Source organism: Lutra lutra, chromosome X (assembly GCF_902655055.1).
Source record: "Lutra lutra chromosome X, mLutLut1.2, whole genome shotgun sequence".
NCBI classification, from domain to species: domain Eukaryota; kingdom Metazoa; phylum Chordata; class Mammalia; order Carnivora; family Mustelidae; genus Lutra; species Lutra lutra.
Window position 1 is genome coordinate 66,906,181 of NC_062296.1, and position 26,273 is coordinate 66,932,453.

Here is a 26,273-nt window from a genome sequence, read left to right on the forward strand (position 1 = left end):
CCTTCTAAGAACTGTGAGGAAAGGATCCATTCTAGGCCTCTCTCTATGACTTATAGACACATCACCCTGATCCCTGCCTTCATGTTCACATGGCACTCTTCCTGTGTGTACATCTCTGTGTCCAAATTTTCTTTTTATGACACCAGACATACTGGATTAGGGTCCACCTTAATGACCTCTTCTTGATTACATTTGCAAGGGCAGTATTTCCAAATCACATTCTGAGGTATTAGTACTTAGGACTTCAACATATAATTTTTGGAGAGGACACATTTCGACCTATAACTCAAGTCTTTAATAGACTGGCAATAAGGTAACTCTTGCAGTAGATGAAGCAAGAGGGCAACGTGTTACAGAAATCTTTCAGTGAATTCCACTAGTGGTGCCAACTTTCACCTATCAATGAAATTGAACTTTGGAACAAATAAAAATACTTAAAGGATGTGTTGTGGCAGGTCTTTCCTTGCAGCTGCATCACAGAATCAAAGTGTTGGCAAGAAATATGGATATAAACCTTGAACAAATGCTTTAGAATAGTCTTTACCACAGATACAAAGTTTTGGGAAAATGGAACACCGATCTTAAAAGGAAAAAGGATTTCATGGTCAAGTTAACCCTGAACTCAAACCATCAAATAGTCAATATATTTTGGAACAGAACCTTTGGCTGGGCCTTAATATTAATAGCATCTTCCCAATGATATTCAGATCTTGGACCTGCAGACATGACTAGACAGCTTGCTTCAGTGCAGAGTTCTAACCTGGTTGAAGAAATCTACATTGCTAACTGTCATCTGTTGATTGAGGTCTTCTTCCTCTGGCAACCTGACTCCTCTTGTAGTAGTCCCACTTCCCAGAGTGCTTCTGCATGTTTTAAGTGTTCGCCCTAATGAACTCCTTCAGGGATGTTCTTTGACTTAAATGCATTAGAATAGTGGCTGCTGAAGAGGAAGCTCATCTTTTCCCCTCCCCAGAGAAAGGCCATTAAACTCCAGTACAGTCTGTATTCAGAGCCAGCACTCAGGCAGCCAGGAGGGGTAGACAGTCCTCAGTCTCTGGAAGGTAGATCCCAGGCTACAGTTGCTCTGAGCTTGAATCAAACTTGATGCAGATTCTTGTGCTGCCTCTCCTATCTCACCAACCAGCTACCTCTCACAAGAAAAGTCTTCATTTACATTGCAATTATAATTTTTGGTATCAACCAAAAATTTGGTATCAAGCCAACAAATATATAGTTATGATTTGTGGCAAGTTATGTGAAGAGAAAGAAAAAAAAATTCTATAAAGAACCTCAGTGTCAACAACTATAAAACGTGATAATATGCTCTATGTTTCAAGGATTAGACACAACGATGCATGAAAAGCACTTTGCACAGCACCTGGTATTCAGGAGATGGTCAACAGTGTGAGCCATTTTGATATTAACTTTTTGTTTTGTAATTCCAAACTATAATGTCTTATGTACTGCATTGTTTGCTGATTTATAGTGATAGATTTGTCTAAGGAATTTATAGTCTATTATTATTATTTACTGCAGTTAATTTACCAACTTGTTATTCAACCCATTGATAAAGAAGAATTAAGTATATGTAGGTTCTATGTCCCAATAAACATATATATGGCTTCTTCTTATCCACACCAGTCACAGAGTTCCATTTACTCTATTGCTGCCGGATAGAACTGACAAATTATGTGATATTACCTATATTATTTCCTGCCCAAATGCTAAGGATTGATATTATTTACATCATGCAAAAAATTGGACTGACATCTTAAATCTTCCTTGCTAGTTTTCATGATGAATTATTTACTTAGGTCTATTTCATTTTCCAGCCATCCTGCAAAGTCTTACTATTTTGATTAACTTCAGCTTGATGCCAATCTTTTGTCCACTTGGAAAGCATTCTTGACCCATGGAACTAGGAGGAAGACTGCTGTCACTGGCAGCCTCTGTGCCATTCTGAGATCATCACTGTGTGGCTGGAAGAGGGCAGAGTGCCTGTGTCTGAGGATGAAAGGATGGAGTTCTCCTTCAGGATATGGCACAAGGCAGACCCAGGGCCTGAGCTGTGACATGTCTCTGGTCTCTTCTGTTGTTTTCCTGTGCTCATAAAATTGCAGGCAATAATGCAGGTCATAAAGTCATGTAATGTGGAATTGTAGGCCTGAGAGGGCTATCTTGTCATACATCTGAGCATGGGACAGTATCTCCTAGAGAATACTACTACTTAAAAATAATAACAATAGCTAAGTTTATTAAATCTTTAATAACGATCAGTTCTACAAAGCAAAAGGTAAACCTCTACCTATCGACTCATGTAATTTTGGCAATCCTCCATGTATGTGGGATCCCATACATCCTATGGGATTTACTGTTATTCTCAGATGAGCAAACTAAAGCTTGGAGAAGGTACATATGTCCAAGAATCTATTGTAGAGGTGACCTGATCACTGATTTTTCCCCTAAAATAATGTTGTATATGTATATATTCTTTAGAGTTTACAAACATATGTTATTTCCACTTGATCTTCCTCCTCACAGGCTTGTGACAGTCTGCTCCAAACGTAACTTACTTGCCATCTGTTTTTGCACTTTTTATCAAAGTAACTGGAAAGCCTTATCCATAGAACATTTATCTACATACTTGAAACAAGGGACTTGAGAGTGGGCCTAAATGCGGCTTGTAATTGTCAAACCATATATGCAAATTTAGACTTGGGAAATACAGTCAACTGGGCAAAAAGAGACAGAGGGCATCTAATGACTCACTAGGTCCCTTTAGGAGACAGAAGAAAAGACAGCATATTAAAAACTCCTTAAGAAACAGTGAATTCAAGGGTCATGAAGACAGGGGCCTACCTGGCTCAGTCAGAGGAGCCTGACTCTTGATCTCAGGGTCATGAGCTAAACCCCCAAGTAGAGATTACTTGAATAAATAAATAAACTTGAAAAGAAAAAAAAAAGGATCATGAAGGCAAAGACATAGATGGCCCTGCATACAGGAGAAGACAGAGCAAAAGGACCCGGGTGGCTGTTTTCAAAGTTGGAACTCCTTAGAAATACTTCTTTGGTATTTAGAGAGAGGAGGAAATGTTTTATTTGTTTGTTTTTATTTTTGTTCTTTTTTAAAAGGGCAGGGAGAATAAAGAAATTTCCTCCTGAACTTTTCTTGAATGTCAAGTTAATTTACAAAAAGACCTGCATTGACTCCATATCCCTCATTTTGGACTTCCAACAAGCTTTGTGTAATTTTTTTCTTTCTTTCAGAGAACAAGCTACATGAATCTTGGAAAATACTCATAGATATTTTTCAGGGGGATGTATGTATTGCTAAAACACAAATAAGGTGGTTTTTTACGGGGAAACCTAGTCATTGCAATCATATTTTCAAGCTTAGATATATTTCCGGAATATGCCAAGATTTTGACTGCATCTAGGGATGGACCACAAATGATATTACTATAGAATCACTCACCTACATTCTCTTGTCCAAGGTAGGATTAACAATTTTGAGCCAGAAAATCTGCGTTGAACCTCATTCTACCACTTACTGACTGTTAGATCTGAGACAAGACACTTTAAGCTCTCTGACCTTGAGATTCCTCATTTATAGAAATGAGACAAATTCTTACTTGCAGAGATTTTTGAAAGATTAAATGACTAAAATACATTAAGGTGCTCTGAATATGATAAAATGATAAATAAATTATAGTTGTCAGTACTCTTTACTAACTCTCTCTGGCTTATTTGCCATGGTATGGAGGGACAGTATTCTAAAAACGAATAAGGCAGAACTCTTGACCAATGAGCTAAAAACCTACTACACAATGGTAGAAGAACTAACTTTCAATAATCATGTACTACAAATTATTTTTACATCTGGGTAATGTCAAATTCTACATACAATGCCAATGTTGGCTCCCCCCATTTGACCCTCCCATTAAATATTTAGCATAAATAATGACTATATACAGTACAGTGGATATAAATGCTTTATCTACCATGGTCTTCAATGCCAAACAGTCTCACAAATAAAGCCAGAGATAAAGTCATTGCTAAAACTAACAGAATGTTCAGTATTATGACCTGGATGTTACTTGAACATTTTGTTAGTCTTTTTTTTTTTTAAGATTTTATTTATTTATTTGACAGAGAGAGATCACAAGTAGGTAGACAGGCAGGCAGAGAGAGAGAGGAGAAAGCAGGCTCCCTGCCAAGCAGAGAGGCTGATGCGGGACTCAATCCCAGGACCCTGAGATCATGACCTGAGCCGAAGGCAGAGGCTTAACCCACTTAGCCACCCAGGCGCCCCAAACATTTTGTTAGTCTTAACAATGACTTTATCTTTGGCCAGAACACAGGGTATGAAGAAGATGAAGTTGAAAATGCAGGTCAAGAGAAGATGTGGAAGGTTCTGAATGCCCAGCTGAGAAGTTAGATTTTTTTTTCTAGATGCAGAAATCCAATGAAGGAAGAAAGCCATGATGGGTCACTTTGTTCTGGAAAGATGTACTACTCAAGTCAGTATGGAGACTTTATTGGAGGGGTAAGAAAGAGACTAAAGGGAAGCCAACCAGATAAGGAACGTGGCCATAGGTCAGGGGTTTTAAAAACTAGAAGGAGGGCAGAGGAAGCAGAAAGCAACATATTAATAGCAGTTTGCTTTTTTATCTTGACATATTCCTTGATGGCACTGGTTTCAGGCACTGTGTTGCTTAGGTTAAGGCCTGTGGGCTAGACTGAAGAGATGAAAGTACTTAAGTGTAACAGATTTGTGCCATTGCTCCCATAAAGACTTGATTAGCAGTAAATGTCTAAAGAAGGCACACTGAGTTAGAAGTGATCATGTGCAAAGGTTTTCTTAACCAAGCTACCTGCAATATAATAAATGTAATACAAAAGTGACAGTTTAATGATTTGCATTATCCTGATGCTACATAATACCCTAGATTTGAACATCTGGGTACTTTCTGTAGTCACTGTGAATTTTCTTTAGCCTTTTAAGTTCTATAGTTTCTGCTATTTTTGCATGGACATTTTTTGCACATGATGGTCGACAACTGGAGTTGTCACTAATTTGGTTCCCAAATATGACTGAGCCAATGTATCTACTTTTAAAAATCCCTTGAGATACTTAATATAGATGTCCAAACTCATGTAAAAATCATATAATCATGAAATGAAATGACCTGTCTTGTTATTTAAACTATTCTCAGAAATAAGAGTCTGAATTAATATTGTTAAAATGTCCATACTAGGGAAAGTAATTTACAGGTTCAATGTGATCATTATCAAAATAACAATGGCATTTTTTACAAAACTAGGATAAATGATTCTAAAATTTGTATGGAACCACAAAAGACTTCAAATAGCAAAAGAATCTTAAGAAAGAAGAACAAAGCTGGAGGTATCACAATTCCAGATTTCAAGATATACTACTAAGCTATAGGAATCAAAACAGTATGGTACTGGCACAAAAACAGACACATAGATCAATGGAACAAAATAGCCCAGAAACAAACCTACACTTATATGATCAATTAATCTATGGCAAAGGAGGCAAGCATATACAATGGGGAAAAGAGTTTTTTTAATAAATGATGTTGAGAAAATTGGGACAGCTAAATGAGAAAGAATGAAACTGACCACTTTCGTACACAAAACACAAAAATAAACTCAAAATGGATTGAAGAAATGTGAGAACTGAAACAATGAAACTCCTTGCAGAGAACCAAGGCAGTAATTTCTTAGACATCAGCCATAGCAGTATTTTTCTAGATATGTCTCTTAGGCAAGGTAAACAAAAGCAAAAATAAACTATTGAGACTATACCAAAAGAAAAAGCTTCTGCACAGCAAAGGAAACCAGCAACAAAACAAAAAGGCAACCTACTGAATGGGAGATGATATTTGCAAATGAAGAATCTGATAAGGGGTTGATATCCAAAATATATAAAACACTTTTACAACTCAACACCAAAAATCAAATAACTCCAATTAAAAAATGGGCAGAGGACCTGAATAGACATTTTCCAAAGAAGATATACAGATGGCCAACAGACACATGAAAAGATGCTCAACATCACTCATTATCAGGGAAATGAAAATCAAAACCACAATAAGATATCACCTTACACCAATCAGAATGGCTAATATGGGGGCGCCTGGGTGGCTCAGTGGGTTAAGCCGCTGCCTTCGGCTCAGGTCATGATCCCAGGTCCTGGGTTCGAGCCCCGCATCGGGCTTTCTGCTCAGCAGGGAGCCTGCTTCCTCCTCTCTCTCTGCCTGCCTCTCTGCTTACTTGTGATTTCTCTCTGTCAAATAAATAAATAAAATCTTTAAAAAAAAAAAAAAGAATGGCTAATATGAAAAAGACAAGAAATAACAAGTGTTGGTGAGGATGTGGAGAAAAAGGAACCCTTATGCACTGTTGTTGGAAATGTAAATTGGTGCAGCCACTGTGGAAAACAGCATGGAGGTGCCTCAAAAAATTAAAAATAGAAATGCCATATGATCCAGTAAATCTGCTACTGGGTATTTACCCAAAGAACACAAAAACACTAATTTGAAGAGATACATGTATCCCTACATTTATTGCAGTATTATTTACAAAAGTCAAGATACAGAAGCAACTCAAATGTCCATCAATAGATTAAGTGGATAAAGATGTGGTGTTGTGTCTATATATATATATATATATATATATATATATATATATACATATACATATATATATGTATATGTACATATGTACATATATATATGTACACATATGTATATATGTACATATACATGTGTGTATGTATGTATGTATGTATATACATACACACACAACATATTCTCTCTATATAGATATATCCTATATATTCTCTCTATATATTCTATATATTCTCTCTCTATATATATGTATATATAGAATATTAACTAGCCATTAAAAAGAGTGAGATCTTGCCATTGATGACAGCATTGATGGACCTGAAGGCATTAAGCTAAGTAAAATAAGACAGACAGAGAAAGACAAACACCATATGATTTCACTATATGTGGAATCTAGAAATACAAAACAAACAAAAAAAGAGAAACAGAGCAGAACCATGAACCGATGCCCCCGCAGGTGCCGGAGCCCGTTGGGGCAGGCGGCGAGATCCCTCTACCAGCTGGTGACTGGTTCGCTGTCGCCAGACAGCGTGGAGGATGAGTTTGAACTGTCCACGGTGTGTCACCGGCCAGAGGGTCTGGAGCAGCTGCAGGAGCAAACCAGATTCACGCGCAAGGAATTGCAGGTCCTGTACCGGGGCTTCAAGAATGAGTGTCCCAGCGGAATTGTCAATGAGGAGAACTTCAAGCAGATTTACTCTCAGTTCTTTCCTCAAGGAGACTCCAGCACATATGCCACTTTTCTCTTCAATGCCTTTGACACCAACCATGATGGCTCCGTCAGTTTTGAGGACTTTGTGGCTGGTTTGTCGGTGATTCTCCGGGGAACCATAGACGACAGACTAAACTGGGCCTTTAACTTGTATGACCTCAACAAGGATGGCTGCATCACCAAGGAGGAAATGCTTGATATCATGAAATCCATCTATGACATGATGGGCAAGTATACCTATCCTGCACTCCGAGAGGAGGCCCCAAGGGAGCATGTGGAGAGCTTCTTCCAGAAGATGGACAGGAACAAGGATGGTGTGGTGACCATTGAGGAATTCATTGAGTCTTGCCAAAAGGACGAGAACATCATGAGGTCCATGCAGCTCTTTGACAATGTCATCTAGCTCCCTAGGAAAGGGGGTCAGTTGTCCTGGGGGGACCATATTCTAGCCCTAGTGCAGGTGGAACTAGCCCTTCTCTTCCCAGGTCTGTCCTCATCCTAGCCCAGCCCTGGGGGCTGTAGGAATCTAAGAGCCTGGGGATTCAGTGGTCCAGTGGTCCAGATTGCTGGAGCTAAAGGGGCCAGGGCATGGGTAGAATGTATCTGTGGGGTGTTCCTAACTCCCAACAGCTCCCACCCTCTTCCTGCCTGACACTCAGTGCTGAGGGTACCCCTGCTATAGGAAATAAATGGTTCTTCACCTTCCATCGCCACTTTAGAAACTACAACACTAGACAAAATGTCTCCTGCTATGGTGCTTTCCCTATCCCTGACCTCATATGCATTTCCTCTAAGATTTCCTTCTCAGAGAGTCTGCTCTGTCCATGCACTGACTGGCCTTTCAGACCAGGGCCTTTGAGAGCCTTGTAGGAGGGGGACAAGAAGGCCTGAGCCAGGTGGTTAGATCATAGATGGCTGGGGTAGAGTTCAGAAAGGCCTGGAGATTGTCAGTGACACCTCAAGGCATGCCAGGCTATAGCTCTGAGCTCCACAGGTTTGCTACCCCAGGCTATCAGAATAGGAGTTCCAGGCCCTTCAGAAGACTCTGTCTCCTTGGAAATGCCCCAGAAATTTCCATACTCTCCTCAGTATTCCAGGAGAGCCTGGGATCCTGATGTCTGGCTCATGCCTGGAATTCCTTCTTCTCCTTCCTTCCTGTTTGTGGGGGTGGAGGCAGCAGCAGGGGAATATGGATGGGAGATGTCCCAGCTGATGTCTGCCAGAGTTTTAGCCTATCCTCCCTGATGGCTACAACTTAAGTTTTCATTTGCCATTTCTTCTAGACTTGGGAGGCATGGAGTGAGTCAGGGACCATCCAATGGATGCCTTAGAAGAAAGGGGGAAGGAGGGAGGCAGGCATAGCATACCTGTGAGGGGGCATTCACTAGAATCTTTGATCTACCCAGGCTCTGTTCCAACACCCACATAGCCTCCTCAATTCCTACTTAGGGTCTCCTCTTGCTTTATTCAATCTACCCAGAGATGCCCCCGTACACACCTAGAAGGCAGGGACCACCCTTGCCATGTTGCCACCCTTTAATAAACCTGCTCGTTCCATTTAGCTCACCCTCCCAGTCAGTCAGGATCTGAGGGGAAGGGCCCTGAGGGAGCTCCCTTTCCCATCAGAACACTGTTGACTGCTTTGCATTTTTGGCTTCTCTGTATATTTTGTAAAATAAAAAAATACACCAATCCAATAAAACACAATGGCTATGCAAAAAAAAAAAAAAAAAAAAAAAGAGAAACAAATGCATAAAGACAAACAAACTGGCAGTTGACAGAGTGGAAAGTGGTAGGGGGATGGGTGAAATAGGTAAAGGGAAGTGGACGTTACAGGCTTTTAGTCATGGAATGAAGAAGTCGCAGTGATGAAAAGCACAGCATAAAGAATATAATCAACGACATTATAATAACATTGTACGGGGACACGTGGTAGCTACACCCGTAGCGAATACAGCATAATACATGGACTTGTACTCACCGTGTTGTACACATGAAACTAATGTCACATTGTGTGTCAAGTATACCTCAAGAACAATAAATATTTTAAGAATAAGGTATAACCAAAGGTTCTGAAACATATACAATAAATCAAATAGCACCATCACCATTGATTCTTTTCACACCGAAAGTATGAGCTCTTGTTTACACTACTGCATTTATTTTCTGCTTTGAGATTTAAAAAGGTGCATCTGTGAAAATTAGCTGAACAAGTTGCTTTAGAAAAGAATTAGAGAATGACTCCAAGCTTTTTTCTCTGCTTGTTAATGCATGTACTCTGCATATCTATGACAAAACCCAAACCAAAAGACTCACTTGTTTTCTTCTCCAGGACATATTAAGATTCTCTCTAGCTCCCTTCTTTCCTCACTCTCTAAGGAAGTCAGATCTGGGCAGGACTATGAGGCTGGACAAGGGGTGAGGAGAGGGGGATGGTGTGGAGTCCAGGCTCAAACTTTGGCAGTATTGCTGGATTAACAAATGTTCACCATCTCTGGTAAATGAAATCAAAGATTTTGTATCCCCAACCCCCTCTAATTTTCCCTTGAAGATCAGGAACCTTGGAGTGTACTTAAAAACAGAAACACAGATCAGCTTTTGACAAACAGATCTTTTTTTTTCTTGCTTTTAAAGACAATTTCATGGGGCACCTGGGTGGCTCAGTCGGTTGGGCATCTGACTCTTGATTTCAGCTCAGGTCATGATCTCAGGGTCATGAGATAGAGCCCTGCACTGGGCTCTGAGCTCAGTGCACAGTCAGCTTGAAGATTCTCTCCCTTTCCCTCCGCCCCTCTACCCCCAGTGTGTGTGCTCTCTCTCTCTCTCTCTAAAATAAACAAATCTTTTAAAAAAAGATAATTTCATACTGTTAAAATGTAGTCTACTGTCATATTGGTGACAATCAAAGTGCTTCTTGCTCAAATTTTCCATTGAATTTGATTAATTTGTTTACATGGATAAATGAAAGAATCAGAGAGACACTGAGATCGACAAACAATAGTTCATAAGTATTAAAACACATATTAAGGGCTGTATAATGCTTTTACTGTCAAGCCTGTTAAGCTATTCACCAATCCACGCTATTCTTGGTATTTACTAGGAAACAAAACAAAACAAAACTGCAGCCAGTGTTTAAGACAGTAGAGTAAATATGTTCTTAGTGGGAGGGGACAGGCACTGTAAGCTTCTTCCAAACAGAAAGTGCTGCTTCAGTAATCCATTTTAAAAATCCAACTTTTAAAACTCATGGAGGCAGGATGGTAACAACGATTGAACTGCAGATAAATGACTACCTCATTCAATTACTGTTTGGCTAGAAAAAAAAAATCGAAAAGAAACTGATGTGAAATGTTGGGGTCTGTGAAGAAATGGTGGAGAAAAAAATTCTTGAGACATTTTCAGTGCAAAAAAAGGTGGTTTTATTAAAGCACGGGGACAGGACCCGCGGGCAGAAAGAGCTGCACTGAGATTGTGAGGAGTGACTGATTACATACTCTCATGTTGGGAGGGAGTTAGGGATAACGTAAGTCTGCAAGGAATTTGGAAGCAAGGTTACCAGGGCCTTGGCGGGGGGGGGGGGGGGGGGGGGGGGCTAGCTCTTGTTGTTAGGATAAAAGGTCATTTACTACTGTCTAATAAAACCTTACTTGTGAGATCCTTCGTGTATCAGTGAGCCCTGTGCTTGGAAGATGATTGCTAACATATATCTTGAGGGGTCGGAGTAGAGGTAAAGAGAGTTTTCAAAAGGATGTCTGTATATTAAAGACTTACAGGGATCCTGGCGGTTAGGCTACTATCAAGCTAAGGTTGCCTTTTGCCTCTAGCAAAGTATTAACGTTGAGGCAGATTTCCGGAGGAATCACACTGCCTCTGTCAATTACTTGTCGATGGGCTGTGAGTTGCAAGGAAGTTTAAGATTTTTTGTTTTTGTTTGTTTTTGCCTTTGTTCTCCACATCAGAAACATTAATGCAACTGATTAAAAGGAGAACAAACAGGGCGCCTGGGTGGCTCAGTGGGTTAAGCCGCTGCCTTCAGCTCAGGTCATGATCTCAGGGTCCTGGGATCGAGTCCCGCATCGGGCTCTCTGCTCAGCAGGGAGCCTGCTTCCCTCTCTCTCTCTCTGCCTGCCTCTCTGTCTACTTGTGATCTCTCTCTTTCAAATAAACAAATAAAATCTTTAAAAAAAAAAAAAAGGAGAACAAACAAATCATTCCTCAGAGCACTAATCTTGGCAGATAATGGAGCAAAAGGCTTATATTCTGGAATGCAACTGCAACTTTTCCCAAAAACTAAGAATTTTTTAATACAGAGGAGTAAGTTATTTTCTAAATGCATTGATCCAAGCTCCTAAAAAGTCTACTTATTTCTAAGGTATAAGAAGTTCATTCTGTTCTTAATGGAGGGATAAAGGTCTTTGTTTGTGCTTAAATACCATTAAAAGGATGCTTTAAAATTCTCCCTAAACAGAGATTTTTCAGATATTTATGAAAAAATCTTCCTGATTTAAATTATTTTGGTCTACAAAGCCAGATAATCTGCTTCAACCACTTCAATTTACGCTTGAGAAAAGGTAGAGAAATGTAAAGGAAATAGCTCCAGATTGTCTATTATTTTAAAAATGGGTATGCTTAAAAAGGGAGGACAAAGTTATTTCCCATCAGTATACACAAGCTGATCTTTGAAATCTTTTGTATCTCCAACTTGTTTGAGAGTGCTAGAAGCTCTGATATGCAAGTAAGCAAGGACTACATAGGACAATGCCCAGATCCCAAATCTTGCACTGAATTCCGTGCTGACCTAATGACAGCCACAAGAAGATATAAGTGAATACCTCAAACTGCTGTGATAAATACACACTCATATTTATTTCCTTTGATGGTCTGTGTTACCCCCTTCTCATTTTTTTTTTTTTTTTGCGTTGGATGTTCTTCCTACCATTAGATTCTGTGACACACATGAGCTGCATGGACTGATAAGCAAAGGTCAACATATTATTAAACTAACCAAAATGAAAAAAACAGAAAAGCTATCAGCTTCTAAAACCTCATTAGCATGAAACTCATGTAATATATTTTGGTCATGTCAACTTATGGCTCTCGCAAGAGTTGGCTGATATGGATATATAGTTAGTAGACATATATTTATGTTGTTACAGGAGAAAAAAAAGACAGTCGATTCTATTTACTGACTTTTTAAAAAAAAATGTCATGCTGGTACCAGGCGGAATGTGGTGGGAGTATGGAGAGCACTAGACTCCTGTCCGTGACCTTGGAGTAGCGGCAACCTAATTTTATTTTTATTTATTTTTTTTAAAGATGTTATTTGTTTATTTGACAGAGAGAGATCACAAGTAGGCAGAGAAGCAGGCAGACAGAGAGGAAGGGAAGCAGGCTCCCTGCTGAGCAGAGAGCCCGATGTGGGGCTCTATGTGGGGCTCCATCCCAGGACCCTGGGATCATGACCTGAGCCAAAGGCAGAGGCTTTAACCCACTGAGCCACCCAGGCGCCTCGGAATCCTAATTTTAAAAGGCAGAGTTGCAAGGTGGGCCCCAAAGGGATGCTGTTGTTAGTGGTGAGCCTGTCCTGCTCACCTTGTCCAGCCTGGCTTTCCCCTCTCCAGCCTGGCAAGGGTGACTGTACCTATACCAGAGAAAATAGACTAAGTCTAAAACCCTCTGAAGACAAGAAGGACATTACATAATGATAAAAAAGCCAATTCAATAGGACAATATAATAATTATAAATATATAGGCACCCAACTTTAGAGAACTTAATACATAAAGCAAATATTGACAGATCTAAAGGCAGAAACTGATAGCAGTACAATAATAGTGGATAGAACATCCAGACAGAAAATCAATAAACAGCTCACTTGATAACACTATAGACCAAACAGATATAACAGACACATACAGTAGTTAGCATACATCAATGATCAACTGATTTTTGACAAGGGTGCCAAGAACACACAAGAGGAAAAGAGAGTCTGTTGACTAAATGGTAATGAAAAAGTGGATATACATGCAGAAGAATGAAATTATCTCATAAAAAATTCAACTCAAAATGGATTAAGACTTAAATGTAAGAACTGAAACTGTAAAAACTACTAAAAGAAATCACAAAGGAAAGGTTCTTGACGTTAGTCTGGGCAATTATTTTTTTGGATATGTCAGCAAAAGCACAGGCAGCAAAAGCAAAAGTAGACAAGTGAGGTTGCATCCAACAAAAATCTTCTGCAACACAAAAGAAACAATCAACATAGTGAAAAGGCAAACTTCAGAATGGCAGAAAATATTTTCAAACCATATATCTGATAAGGATGAATTGAAAATGTATACAACTCAAAAGCAAAGCAAAACAAAAACTTCTATTAAAAAATGGGCAAGAGACTTGAATTTCTGGAAAGAAGACATACAAATAGCCAACAGGTATGAAAGGGTGCTCAACTTCCCTAATCCTCAGAGCATGCAAATCAAAACCACAATGAGATATCAGCTCACACCTGCTAGAACGGCTATCATCAGAAAGACAGAAGTTAATAAGGGTTGGCAAGGATGTGGAGTAAAGGGAACCCTTGCGCACTGTTGGTGGGAAGGTAAATTGGTGTTGCCACTATGGAAAACAGTACGGAAGTTCCTCAAAATATTACAAATAGAACCACCTTATGATCCAGCAATCTAACTTCGGGATATATATCCAATAGGAATGAAATCAGAGGGATATTGAGATATATTTAATCCCATGTTTATTGCAATATTATTCACAATAATCAAGATATGGAAACAAATTAAATGTCTACCCACAGATGAATAGATCAAGAAAATGTGAGACAGACACACATACACGCAGGAATATTATTCAGCCTTAAAAAAGAACACACTGGGGTGCTTGGGTGGCTCAGTGGGTTAAAGCCTCTGCCTTCGGCTCAGGTCATGATCCCAGGGTCCTGGGATCGAGTCCCGCATCGGGCTCTCTGCTCAGCAGGGAGCCTGCTTCTCTGTCTCTCTCTGCCAGCCTCTCTGCCTGCTTATGCTCTCTGTCTGTCAAATAAATAAATAAAATCTTAAAAAAAAAAGAACACCCTGACTTTTGCAACAATATGAATGAACCTGGAGAACATTATGCCAAGTGAAATAAGCCAGATGCAGAAAAGCAAATACTGTATGATTTCACTTACATACAGAATCTAACATAATCAAACTCCTAGAAGTTGAGAGTACTACTAGTTCTGATTGTCAGAGGCTGGGGGGTGGAGTGAAGGGGAAATGGGAAGCTTATTGGTCAAGGAGTACAAAGTTTCAGTTATTTAAGATAAATTCAGGAGATCTAATATACAACATTGTAAATATAGTTAATAATCCCACATTGTATACTTGTTTTTTTTTTTTTTACCACATTGTATATTTGAAATTTGCTAAGAGGGTAGATCTTATGTGTTCTAAACACACATAAGAAAAGAAGATGGTAACTATGTGAGGGGCTGGATATGTGAATTAGCTTGACTATACTGATTGTTTTATAATATATATATATCAAATTATCAAGTTGTACACCTTAAATATATAAAATTTTAAATTCTCAAGTATACTGCAATAAAACTTGGGAAATAAGAATAATAAATTTCAAAACACTAAATAGAAAAGTAAAAACATGTACATAAATGTTTATAGCAACATTATTAATAATAATAAAAATGTGGAAACAACCCAAATGTCCTTGATGAATGAATATAATATATCCACATCATTGATTATTTGACAATAGAAAGAATGTGATAATATGTGATAATACAGATGAAACTTAAAAACAGTATGCTAAATGAAAGAAGCCAATTAAAAGCAACCACATTTCTATGATTTCATTCATATCAAATGTCCAGAATAGGCAAATCTAAAGAGAAAGTAGCTCAGTGGTTGGTTAAGACTGCGATGGCTGGAGCTGTTCAAAGTTTGTGTGTTGTATGACAAAGTGGGAAGATACAGAACTTTTAAAGGTATCTGAATATCAGAATTTGTCTTATTACTGGCCATAAACTTTAGTGAACTTACTAATTTTCTTTGTTTCCTTGTCTGAAAATATCACTTTGTCCTTATATTTAAGTGGACATTGTCTGCCAGAGTTTCACACTGTAGTCAACAAACAAAACAAAACAAGCAATGATCTCTAGACTTAGACCACATTCCTATTTTCTTGATCATTTACATTTTTACTTCCTGGCTTCGTACTTTAGCTCCTGACACCAATCTTAGTTCACTCTAGTTGTACTGATCCATTTAATTTCATTTTATCAAGTGGCAATTTTAACCTACACCACTCAACAATTACTTAGAAAAGATGTGCCTCAAAGATGAAATTTGAACACAAATTTTGAAATAATTAATATGAAAAAGCTGATTTCATTGGGAAAAAAATAATGGGAATTTCATTATTGGGAAAACACAGTAATTACACTTTTTTTAATTTAAATGTTTTAAAATTTTTATTTTATTTCAAGTAGGCTCCACACCCAATGTGGGGCTTGAACTCACAACCCTGAGATTAAGAGTTACCAGCGAGGTGTCCTAGTAATTATATTTTTAATTGCAATAGTCAGCACAATGTCTGGCACAAAATGAGAACTTAACAAATGTATGGTAAATAGAAGTATAAATAACCAAATAGATTTAAACAGACATATTATCAGGCCATAATTGACAAATGATATCTAATCTGTAATTTGCTATTTTATTTTACCTTTTTAAGGTTTTATTTATTCAATCAAGATACAGAGAGAGTGAGAGAGAGAGAGAGCATGAGCTGGGAGACAGAGGGAGAGGGAGAAGCAGGCTCCCCGCTGAGCAAGGAGCCTGACTCAGGGCTCGATCCCAGGACCCCAGGATCATGACCTGAGCCAAAGGCAGATGCTTAACAGACTGAGGAACCCAGGTGCCCCTAATCTGTAATTTATGTGTTGGAGAATTTTGGTGATGACAAAAGAAAAGCTATGCTAGATCACAGTTATAAAATAACAATGTGGTATGGTGAGGCGTTTGGTATTCATGTTTTATATTTTAGAAGGGATGTATATCATAAACATTATAGGAGAAAAATTAAAATAGAACAGTATGAAATTTCAGGAAGAATGTAAGTTTCAAAAATATAGGTATGATCCACAATTTCTAATGATTGAGATCAGTGATAAGGATGTAGGTATTTGATGGTAAAGAATTCTTTCATATATTTTGGGATGCCTGGGTAACTCAGTCGGTTACGTGTCTGCCTTTGGCTGAGGTCATGGTCTCAGGGGCCTGGAATGGAGCCCTGCACAGGGCTCTGTGTTCAGCGGGGAGTCTGTGTCTCCCCCTGCTCCTCCTCCTCTCTCTCTCTCAAATAAATAATAAAATCTTAAAAAAAAAGATTCTCTCTCCCTTTCTCCCTCTCACCCCAGCTCCTATGTACGCATGCATGTGCTCTCTCTCTCTCTCTAAAAAAAAGGAGGCAGGCACCTGGATTGCTCAATCCACTAAGTGTCTGCCTTTGGCTGAGGTCACGATCCCAGGGTCCTGGGATTGAGTCCCGCGTGGGGCTCCCTGCTCAGTGGGGAGTCTGCCTCTCCCTCTCCGCCTGCCACTTGTGCTCCCTCTCTCAAGTAAATAAATAAAATCTCTTAAAAGAAAGGAATTATTTAGTAACATTTCAGAAGGCAGCTTCCGAAATTCATGGGAGACAAAGCAAAAAAAAAAAAAAAAAAAAAAAAAGAGAGAAAAAGAAAAAGAAAAGAAAAGAAAGAAAGAAATAAATTATATTTTCTCTTCTGGCCAAGATAGAGAAAAAGGATCTAGATGTCCAGATTTACCCTTTGAAACAACCAAAAAAAAAAAAAAAAAAAAAAGAAGGGAAATGTACAGCAGTTTTTAAGACACATAAGACATTGGGCATTATCAGGCAGTAGAGATCAATCTCTGAGACATGGAAAACAAATGAGGCAAGCACTATGGTCACCCCAGATTATTTTTATGTTTTTTTTTTTAAAGATTTTACTTATGGGGCGCCTGGGTGGCTCGGTGGGTTAAGGCCTCTGCCTTCGGCTCAGGTCATGAACCTGGAGTCCTGGGATTGAGCCCCGCATAGGGCTCTCTGCTCGGCAGGGAGCTTGCTTCCTTTCCTCTCTCTCTGCCTACTTGTGATCTCTTTCTCTTTGTCAAAAAAAAATAAATAAAATCTTTTTTTAAAAGATTTTATTTATCTATTTGACAGACAGACAGAGGGAGAGGGGGAAGCATGCTCTCCACTGAGCAGCTAGCCTGACACAGGGCTCCATTCCAGAACCTTGAGATCATGACCCGAGCCAAAGAGAGAGGCTTAACCCACTGAGCCACCCAGGCACCCCTCACCCCAGATTACTTAATGAATTTCTAGGCCATGGTTCAGGGAGGGGAAACCCAGGCAGAAACCAATGTTCACTTTAAATTTAGGAGATGAAGCTAAGAGATGTTTGAGAACAAAATGGGTAGACTTCTCAAGACTAGAAAGCAGAATTTCATGCAGAGAGAGAACTTCAGAAACTTTAAGACCCCACCCCCATTTCAATTGTTCAACTGATTATTAATCTGCTCATGCTTGTGAGGAAGTTATCTAAGGCCAGGAAATGAATTACCTAAAAAGATTATAAATAACAGTGCCTTGCACTTATCCCAGGCCTAGAATAGGGACTGTTCCTGCCAACCAGACTTAAAACCTCAAGATTCACAGGCATTAGCTAGTGTACATGGCAGAGTCTTGCCTCAGTAGTAGGGAATCATTTGCCAGAGACTGAGCAATGCTCTGTCTCTATCTATCAAATTTTAAAAAGGACCCAAAAGGATCAGATGATTTCTAAGCAATTTAATAGTATATAGAAACAAGGGTCAAAAATATTTATATCCTTACTGGGCACCTGGGTGGCTCAGTCAGTTAAGCATTCAACTCTTGGTTTTGGCTCAGGACATGATCTCAGGGTCACGGAATTGAGCCCCAACAACAGGCTCTGGGCTCAGCATGGAGTCTGCCTGTCTCTCTCCCTCTGCTCCCCCCACCCACCACTTGTGCTCTCTCTTTCTTTCTCTCTAAAATCTTCAAAAAAATGTATATACTTACAAAACTATCCATTACCCACCTGGGTAATTTCATCATTTCTGGCATCCAATAATAAATAACTAGGGTGCAAGAGAAAGTAACATGCTTCTCATAATTAAGAGATGAATCAATCAATCAAAATCAACTCAGAATCGACACAGGTGTTAAAAATTTTCAGGGGGAGACATTAAAACAATTTTACCATCTATATTCCAAATGTTCAAAAAATTAAGTAGAGACATGGAAAAACAAACTAATCAAACTCCTAGGGAGGAAGGAGAATTGCAAAGCATGAGATGAAAATTGTATTTTAAGGCGTTCAAGACAAATCAGATATTGCAGAAAAAGGATTACTATACTTTAAGATTAAGCAAGAGAAATGAACTGAAATACATCACAAAGGATAAAAAACATTTAAAATGAGCATAGCATCAGTGAGCTGTATGAAACTTCAGAGTAATCTAATATGTGGATAATTGGAATCTATGAAGAAGAGAAAAGAAGAAAAAAGCAGGGCAGAAAACACATCTGAAGAAATTATGACAATTTTCCCCAAGATTTGATGGAAGCTATAAAGGCACAAATTCGGGATGTTCAATAAGCCTCAACCACAAGAAACATAAAAAATGATACCATGACACATCATAATCAATTTGCTCAAAAACAACTCTAAAGAGAACATCTTAAAAGCAGTCAAATGGGGAAAAAAGACACATTATGCACAAACAAAAACCAGAGTGACTTTATATCTCTCCTCTAAAACAATGTAAATGAGAAAACAATGGAATCATCTTTTTTTAAAAAAGATTTTATTTATTTATTTGAGAGAGAGAGAGAGAGCAAGAGAGCATGAGTAGGGGGAGGGGGACAGAGGGAGAGGGAAAAGCAGACTCCTCACTGAGCAGGGAGACTGAAGCAGGGCTCAGTCTCAAAACCCTGAGATCATGACCTAAGCCAAAGTCAGACACTTAACTGACTGAGCCAGCCAAGAGCACCAGAGCCATCTTTAAAAAAAATAGCTATCTAGCTGAACTCCTGACATCTAATGATCTTTTTTGTTGTTTTTTAAGATTTTATTTATTTATTTGAGAGAGAGAGAGAGAGCCAGAGAGCACAAGCAGGGATCAATTTTTTAGAAAGATTTATTTATTTATTTGGGGTGGGGGCAGAGGGAGAGAGAGAATTTCAAGCAGACTCCTGACTGAGTGTGGAGCCCTATGCAGGGCTCAACTGGCCAACCCTTAGACCATGACCTGAGTCAAAATCAAGATCAGATGCTTAATCAACTCAGCCACCTAGGTACCCATGGAGCCAATTTTTTTTTAAAGTAATGAAAGACAAAAACTACCATCCTAGAATTCTATGCACAGAGAAAAGATCTTTAAAAATATCTTTAAAGAAGCCAAGGCAAAATAAGAAAAAGTTCAAACACAGAAGAACATATAGTAAAGTCTATTTTTCTTCTTCCTGAAGGAAAATGATACAATACATATATTGATCTACGCAAAGGAGTAAATAATAATGAAATTAACCATTAAATGTGTAAATATTTTTATATGTTAAAATCTATTTAAGAGTGATGTAGTCTTTAAGCCAAAGTAATTCAAAAAGTAGTATGGAGGTTATAAAATACATACAAATTAATGAATGTCCACATGCTACAGGCTAACTATGTCTCCCCCAAATTTATATGTTGAAATTTAATTCTCAATATAATGGTATTTGGGCATAAGACCTTAGGGAGGTGATTAAGTCATGAGGGTGGAACCCTTATAAAATAGGCCTTAGGAGGGCCACCGGGGTGGCTCAGTCAGTTAAGCATCTGTCTTCAGCCACAGGGTCCTGGGATTGAGCCCCACATCAGGCTCCTTGCTCAGTAAGAAGCTTGCTTCTCCCATTCCCTCTGCCTGCTGCTCCCCCTGCTTGTGCTCTCTCTGTCAAATAAATAAAATCTTTAAAAAAAAAAGTGGCCCTAGGAGATTCTTTACCCTATCTGCCATGTGAGGATACAGGAAAAGATGGCTGTCTATGAACTAAGAACTTGATTTCTCAGATACTGAATGTGCCCGCGCTCCAAACTTGGATTTCCCAGCCTCCAGAACTGTAAGAAATAGATTTCTGTGGTGTATAAGACACCCAGTGTAGGATGTTCTGTTACAGTAACCCGAAAGGACTAAGAAATTGGTACCAAGAATAGGGTGCTGCTGTAACAAATCCTAAAAATGTGCAAGTGACTTTGGAATTGAGTAATGAATAGAGGCTAGAAGAGTTTTGAGGTGCATGCTGGAAAAAGCATTGTAGGTTGCCATGAACATACCATTAAGGGTGACATTGATCAACATTGGGAGAAGAAACCAATCAAAAAGCAAACAAAAAACATTGTGAAAAGTTAATGAAATTAAAAACTGTTTACTTAAGGAGATCAATGAAATGTGTTAATCTGTAGCCAGTATGGTCAGGAAAAAAAGGAAAAAGGAAGAAAACACAAATTACAAAAATCAACAATGGAAGAGGTGACATTACCACAGATTCCATAGATATTTAAAGGACAATACGGAAATAGTATGGATTCTTTATGGCAATAATTTTGACAATATAAATAAAACAAAAAAAATTACCTGAAATATATGAACTAACCAAACTCATTAAGAAAAATTAGATAACCTAAATATCCCTATAGCTATTAAAGAAATTGAATTTGCAGTTAAAAATAACTTCCCATAAAGAAAAATTTAAGCTTAGATGGCTTCATTGGTGACTCCTACAAAATATTTAAGGAAGACACAATGCCAATCCTACACATACAGAAAATGAAGAAGATGGGATACTTCCCAAGTTAATCTATGATGTCAGCATTACCTTGATAACACAGCTAAACAAAGTCATTAAAGGGAAAGAAACACCAGATACCCCCCATAAACAAAGATGCAAATATATGTTTGGAATAGTTTAGGAAACCTAATCCAACAATATATACAATGACCAAGTGGGGTTTATTTCAGGAATTCAAAGTATATTTGCCATGCAGAAATCAATGTTATTTATTATTTTAGCAAATTTTACTTTAGAAAGTAAACATTATATGAATATCTCAACAGGTGCATTTGACCAACCCATGTATTTGAAACAAAGCATTTGTTTCAAGGCCTCAGAACACTCAGAATAAAAGGGAACTTAAGTTGAAAAAGGGTATGTACAAAAACCCTAAAGCTAGCATCACACTTAATGGCATCACCTCCAATATCAGAAATAACACAAAAATTACTGCTCTTACTTACATTTTTATCCAGCAAAAGTAGGTTCCAGCCAGTGCAATAAGGCCAGCGATAAAAGTTTTTCTGATTGGAAAGGAAGAAGTGAAACTGTCTTTATTAAGAGATGACATGACTATCAATGTAGAAAACTCAATGGACTTTGCAAAAAAAGCTACTAGAATTGATGTTAGTTTATAAAGGTTGCATGATACGTGATCCATACACAAAAATAAATTATATTTCTATATATCAACAATGAAAATGCTGACTAAAAATTACAGTATTACTTACAATAGTATCAAAACATAAAATATTAAGGAAAACCTAGAGAAAAAAAGATGTGGAAGAACTACGTACTGACAACTAAAAAATATTGCTGAGATAAATGAAATAACACATATGTAAATAGAGAGATGTAACTTTTTCATGGCCAGGAAATTCAAAATTGTTAAGATGTTAAAATTAATTTATTTATTCCACCAAATTCTAATCAAAATCCCAATAGGCATTTTTATAGACATTGACAAACTGATTCTAAAATTCCTATGGAAATCAAAGGACCTAGAAGAGTCAAAAGAACTTCATAAAAGAAAGAACATGAAGGACTAATACAGCCTAATTTTAAGATTTATAAAATAGGGGTGCCTGGGTGGCTCAGTGGGTTAAAGCCTCTGCCTTCTGCTCGGGTCATGATCCCAGGGTCGGGATTGAGCCCCACATAGGGGTCTCTGCTCAGCGTGGACCCTGCTTCCTACTCTCTCTCTCTCTGCCTCTCCACCTACTTGAGATCTGTCTGTCAAATAAATAAATAAAAATCTTTAAAAAAAATCACTACTGTATTAAAAAAAAGATTTATAAAATGAAGAATAATCAGCACAGTATAGAAATGGTATAAATATATGGAAAGCAATGAAACAGAAAAGTGTCCAGAAATGTACCCCCCACAGAAATATGAACAACTTATACCTACCAAATTATAAAGGTAACTCAGTGGAGAAAAGCTTCTCATAAAAAAAAAAAAGTTCTGGAACTATGGGATATCCACAGTTTAAAAATAAAAAAATAAAATAAAAATAAAAACCTTACAGGGCACCTGGCTAGCTCAGTCAGAAGAGTGTGTGAGACTCTTGATTGTGGGGTTGTGAGTTCAAACCCCAAGTTGGGTGTAGAGATTACTTAAATAAATAAAAACTTTTTAAAGAATAAATAAAAACTTTGATCCATATTTTACATCATCTAAAAAATTAAAATTAAATAGAAGACAGATCTAAATGTAAATCCTAAGGTTATAAAACTTAGCACAGTGGAAAGCACCTTTATGACCCTTCCATAGGGAAAGTTTTCTTAGATACAACACAAAAAGAGCAATCCATAAAAAAATAAACTGATAAATTGAATTTTATCAAATGTGAAAACTCTGCTGTTAAGACAATGAAAACAAAAGCCATAGATGGAGACAAAAGATTGAGAGAAAAATATACAAATCATATATTTGATAAAGGACTTACATTCAGAATGCACAAAGAACTAAAAACCCAATGATATAAAGCAATACAATTTTATTTTATTTTAAAGAGTTTGTCTACTTATTTGAGAGAGGGTGAGAGAGAGCAAATGTACAGAGGGAGAGGGGACGGAGGACGCAGACTCCCCACTGAGCAGGGAGCCCAACCTGTGGCTCCATCGAGGATTCCGAGATCACAACCTTAGCGGAAGGCAGATGCATAACTGACTGAGCCACCCCCGTGCCCCAAGACAATACAATTTTAAAATGTGTAAAAAGTTTGAACAGATACTCACCACAGAAGAGATAAATGGCAAATAAGCACATGAACACAGTATCATTAAGAAAACGCTGAGGGGCACTTGGGTGGCTCAGTGGTTAAGCCTCTGCCTTCAGCTCAGGTCATGATCTCAGGGTCCTGGGATCGAGTCCCACATCGGGCTCTCTGCTCTGCAGGGAGCCTGCTTCCTCCTCTCTCTCTCTCTGCCTCTCTGCCCACTTGTGATCTCTCTCTTGTCAGATAAATAAAATCTTAAAAAAAAAAAAAAACGCTGATTAAAAGCACAGTGAGATACCACTACACATCTATCAGAACACCCAAAATTAAAATGACTAACTATACCAAGTGCTGGGGAGTATGTGGAGGCAGTACAATACTCATACACTACTAGAAGAAATATTACATAGTACAACCACTTTCAGGAAGTTTGGTGGTTTCCTAACATGTTAAACAAACACCTATCGTATGCTTCCGCCATTCCTCTCTCTGCTAAAATTTAACCAGAAGAAATGAAAGTACATATGTATACAAAGACATGAACACAAATATTTGTGGAAGCTTTATTTGTAATAGCTTCAAATTGGAATCAACCCAAATGTCTGTTAAAAGACGAATGGATAAGTAAGTTGTGGGGTATGCCCATACAATGGAATATTATCCCACAATAAAAAGGAATGAACCTTCCCTGCCCATTCCCGGAGAAAACGGGCTGCGTAGGGCACCTGTATTGGCCCACCTCTGGGAAGAATCTGGCGGCGCCTGGCTACGTGGTCTCCTAGCAACCGAAAAACAAACCACTGAAGCTGGTGGTCGCCCAGGGACCAGAGGTGCCATGGCAGACAAAAAGTGGCTGTTAGGGCCTGGGCCACTGGAACCAATGCCCCTGGGCATGCACTGCAAGCCCTGGTACAAAGACAGGTTACCCTCCAAGTGTTTCCCAAAGCATAAGAACAAGCTTCTGAAGTTCCCCACCTCCCTGGACAGCCGGCGGTGGATATTTGTGAAAGAGGGGCTGGACGACTTCAGGAGGGGATGTCCACCGTGTGAAGACCTGATCACTCGCGGCCCTAAAGAAGGCTTTCTTCCCATGATTGTTCACAGAGTTCCCAAACCTGCCCCCACAAAGAAAAAGCTGACCAAGGAAACAGACCTGTTGTCCACACTGTCGCCAGCCCAGCTAGCACGGAAGGCATTTGTAGAGGACATCGAAGCCCATCTGACAGAGCATCCCTTGGCTCTCTACCCAAATCTGGAGAAAGATATACCTTCAGACCTCTTATTAAAGGTGCTGGAAGTGCTCGATCCTGACAAGAGGCTGAACGACACATGGGCCTATTGTCAGAATGCGGAGAAAAGAAGGAAGACCCCCACAAAGCTTAGAAAGAAACGTCCTGCCAAACTCAATCTGGAACTTCCCAAGAAGACTCCTGGGTCACATCCAGACAAGTTGCCTCATGAAGAAAGGAAGTCAAGCATAAATGAAGATTTGCTCAAAACTCCTCCCCTTCATAGAAAAATACCAAAAGGAGTCCGGAAATTCTGCAAATGGGTTGCTACTTTTGGAGACTTGGGCATTGATGAAGAGTTCATCATGAAACAGTTTGACATTGGCTATGAATGCAAACCAACCTATGACAGGAGCCACACGAAGAAAGTAAACCATGTTCCTTTGGACCTAAAGTATAGAAAGGGGCGAGATAAAATGGATGATATAAAATTCTCCATATACTGGGAAAACTGGGAGAGGAAACTCCAAAAACCAAAGAATCCTTATAAACCCAACTGGGTGAAGGTGAGGTACGGAGCATGGTACCTGAAGCCCAAGTTGTGGAAAAAGCTAATAAATGATGAACCTTTGATTGATCCCAAGGTTTTACATGAAGCTCCAGATGGAAGATACGGAAAGAATTTTCCTCAACAGGATATTCTTGAAGAACTTTATGGAACAATTGCTTTTAAAGATTTCATTCTATGCAAGGGCTACAGGATGCCAGGCCTCCTTGAGAAGTTGTTTCTCAGGAAGGGATGGAAATATGATTCTGTTAGGACTCCTATACATCAAGTAATAAAAATAAACACAAATGTAGAAGAAGATGCACCTGAAGATGTTTAAACAGTTTTCTACTACTTACTTGATCTCTCATTTTAACATCAAGTAGACTTCATGATGAGTATCCCACTGTGTATGTGCAACTTTGATTCCACAACATCTGTCAATTTAAAACCCAATGCTTATAAACATTCCTCAGTGACTTTCTGCTTGGGCTCATTAATGTTTTATTAACTATGAAATCAATAGTCATATATACTTTTCTTAAAATTTTATAGCATGGTGAGTGATCACATCAATTATTTATAAAAATAAAACTATAAATAGAAGAATTACTTTAAAATAATCTAGTTATGTCAGCTACAATAGGAAAGGAATCTCAAATGTGCCAAGCAAAAGAGCTTGCATAGTTCCATTTACTTTAAAATTGTAATGAAATAATTGTGACAATTATTTTGCTAAGCAAAACTTAAAATTCATAGCCAAAATAATCTTAGCTTCATTTAATAATAAAATTGTTATCTCTGCTGTCAGGATTGCATGAAGCCCCAAAACCAGATTGAAAACTATTCATCAAAATTAGAGGTGAAATTTTAATTACACTGTTTTATTATACCTCCCAACTGAATATATTTAAGAAATTTCAACATACTCATAAAAATTTACCATGAGTGCTTCCATATCATATAACACAGGTGCAGAATAGTAGGGAGCTTCAGGTC

At 38.5% G+C, this 26,273-nt stretch overlaps 2 protein-coding genes and 1 pseudogene across 2 annotated transcripts; 2 read left to right on the top strand and 1 right to left on the bottom strand.

Moving 5' to 3' along the window:
* Positions 1–350: 350 nt before the first annotated feature.
* Positions 351–957, bottom strand: LOC125091515 (MOB kinase activator 1A-like; annotated as a pseudogene).
* Positions 958–7,093: 6,136 nt separating this feature from the next.
* Positions 7,094–9,085, top strand: LOC125092224 (Kv channel-interacting protein 2-like). Its single transcript, XM_047716583.1, has one exon. It carries the CDS (start codon positions 7,094–7,096, stop codon positions 7,769–7,771), a length of 678 nt encoding a protein of 225 aa, XP_047572539.1. The 3' UTR covers positions 7,772–9,085.
* Positions 9,086–24,323: 15,238 nt separating this feature from the next.
* Positions 24,324–25,614, top strand: LOC125091516 (protein FAM47E-like). Its single transcript, XM_047715131.1, has one exon. It carries the CDS (start codon positions 24,334–24,336, stop codon positions 25,612–25,614), a length of 1,281 nt encoding a protein of 426 aa, XP_047571087.1. The 5' UTR covers positions 24,324–24,333.
* The last annotated feature ends 659 nt before the right edge of the window (positions 25,615–26,273 follow it).

What these genes read in the sequence shown, in the direction of transcription:
- LOC125092224 (XM_047716583.1), top strand. Translation starts at nt 7,094, where the DNA reads ATGAACCGATGCCCCCGCAGGTGCCGGAGCCCGTTGGGGCAGGCGGCG.
- LOC125091516 (XM_047715131.1), top strand. Translation starts at nt 24,334, where the DNA reads ATGGCAGACAAAAAGTGGCTGTTAGGGCCTGGGCCACTGGAACCAATG.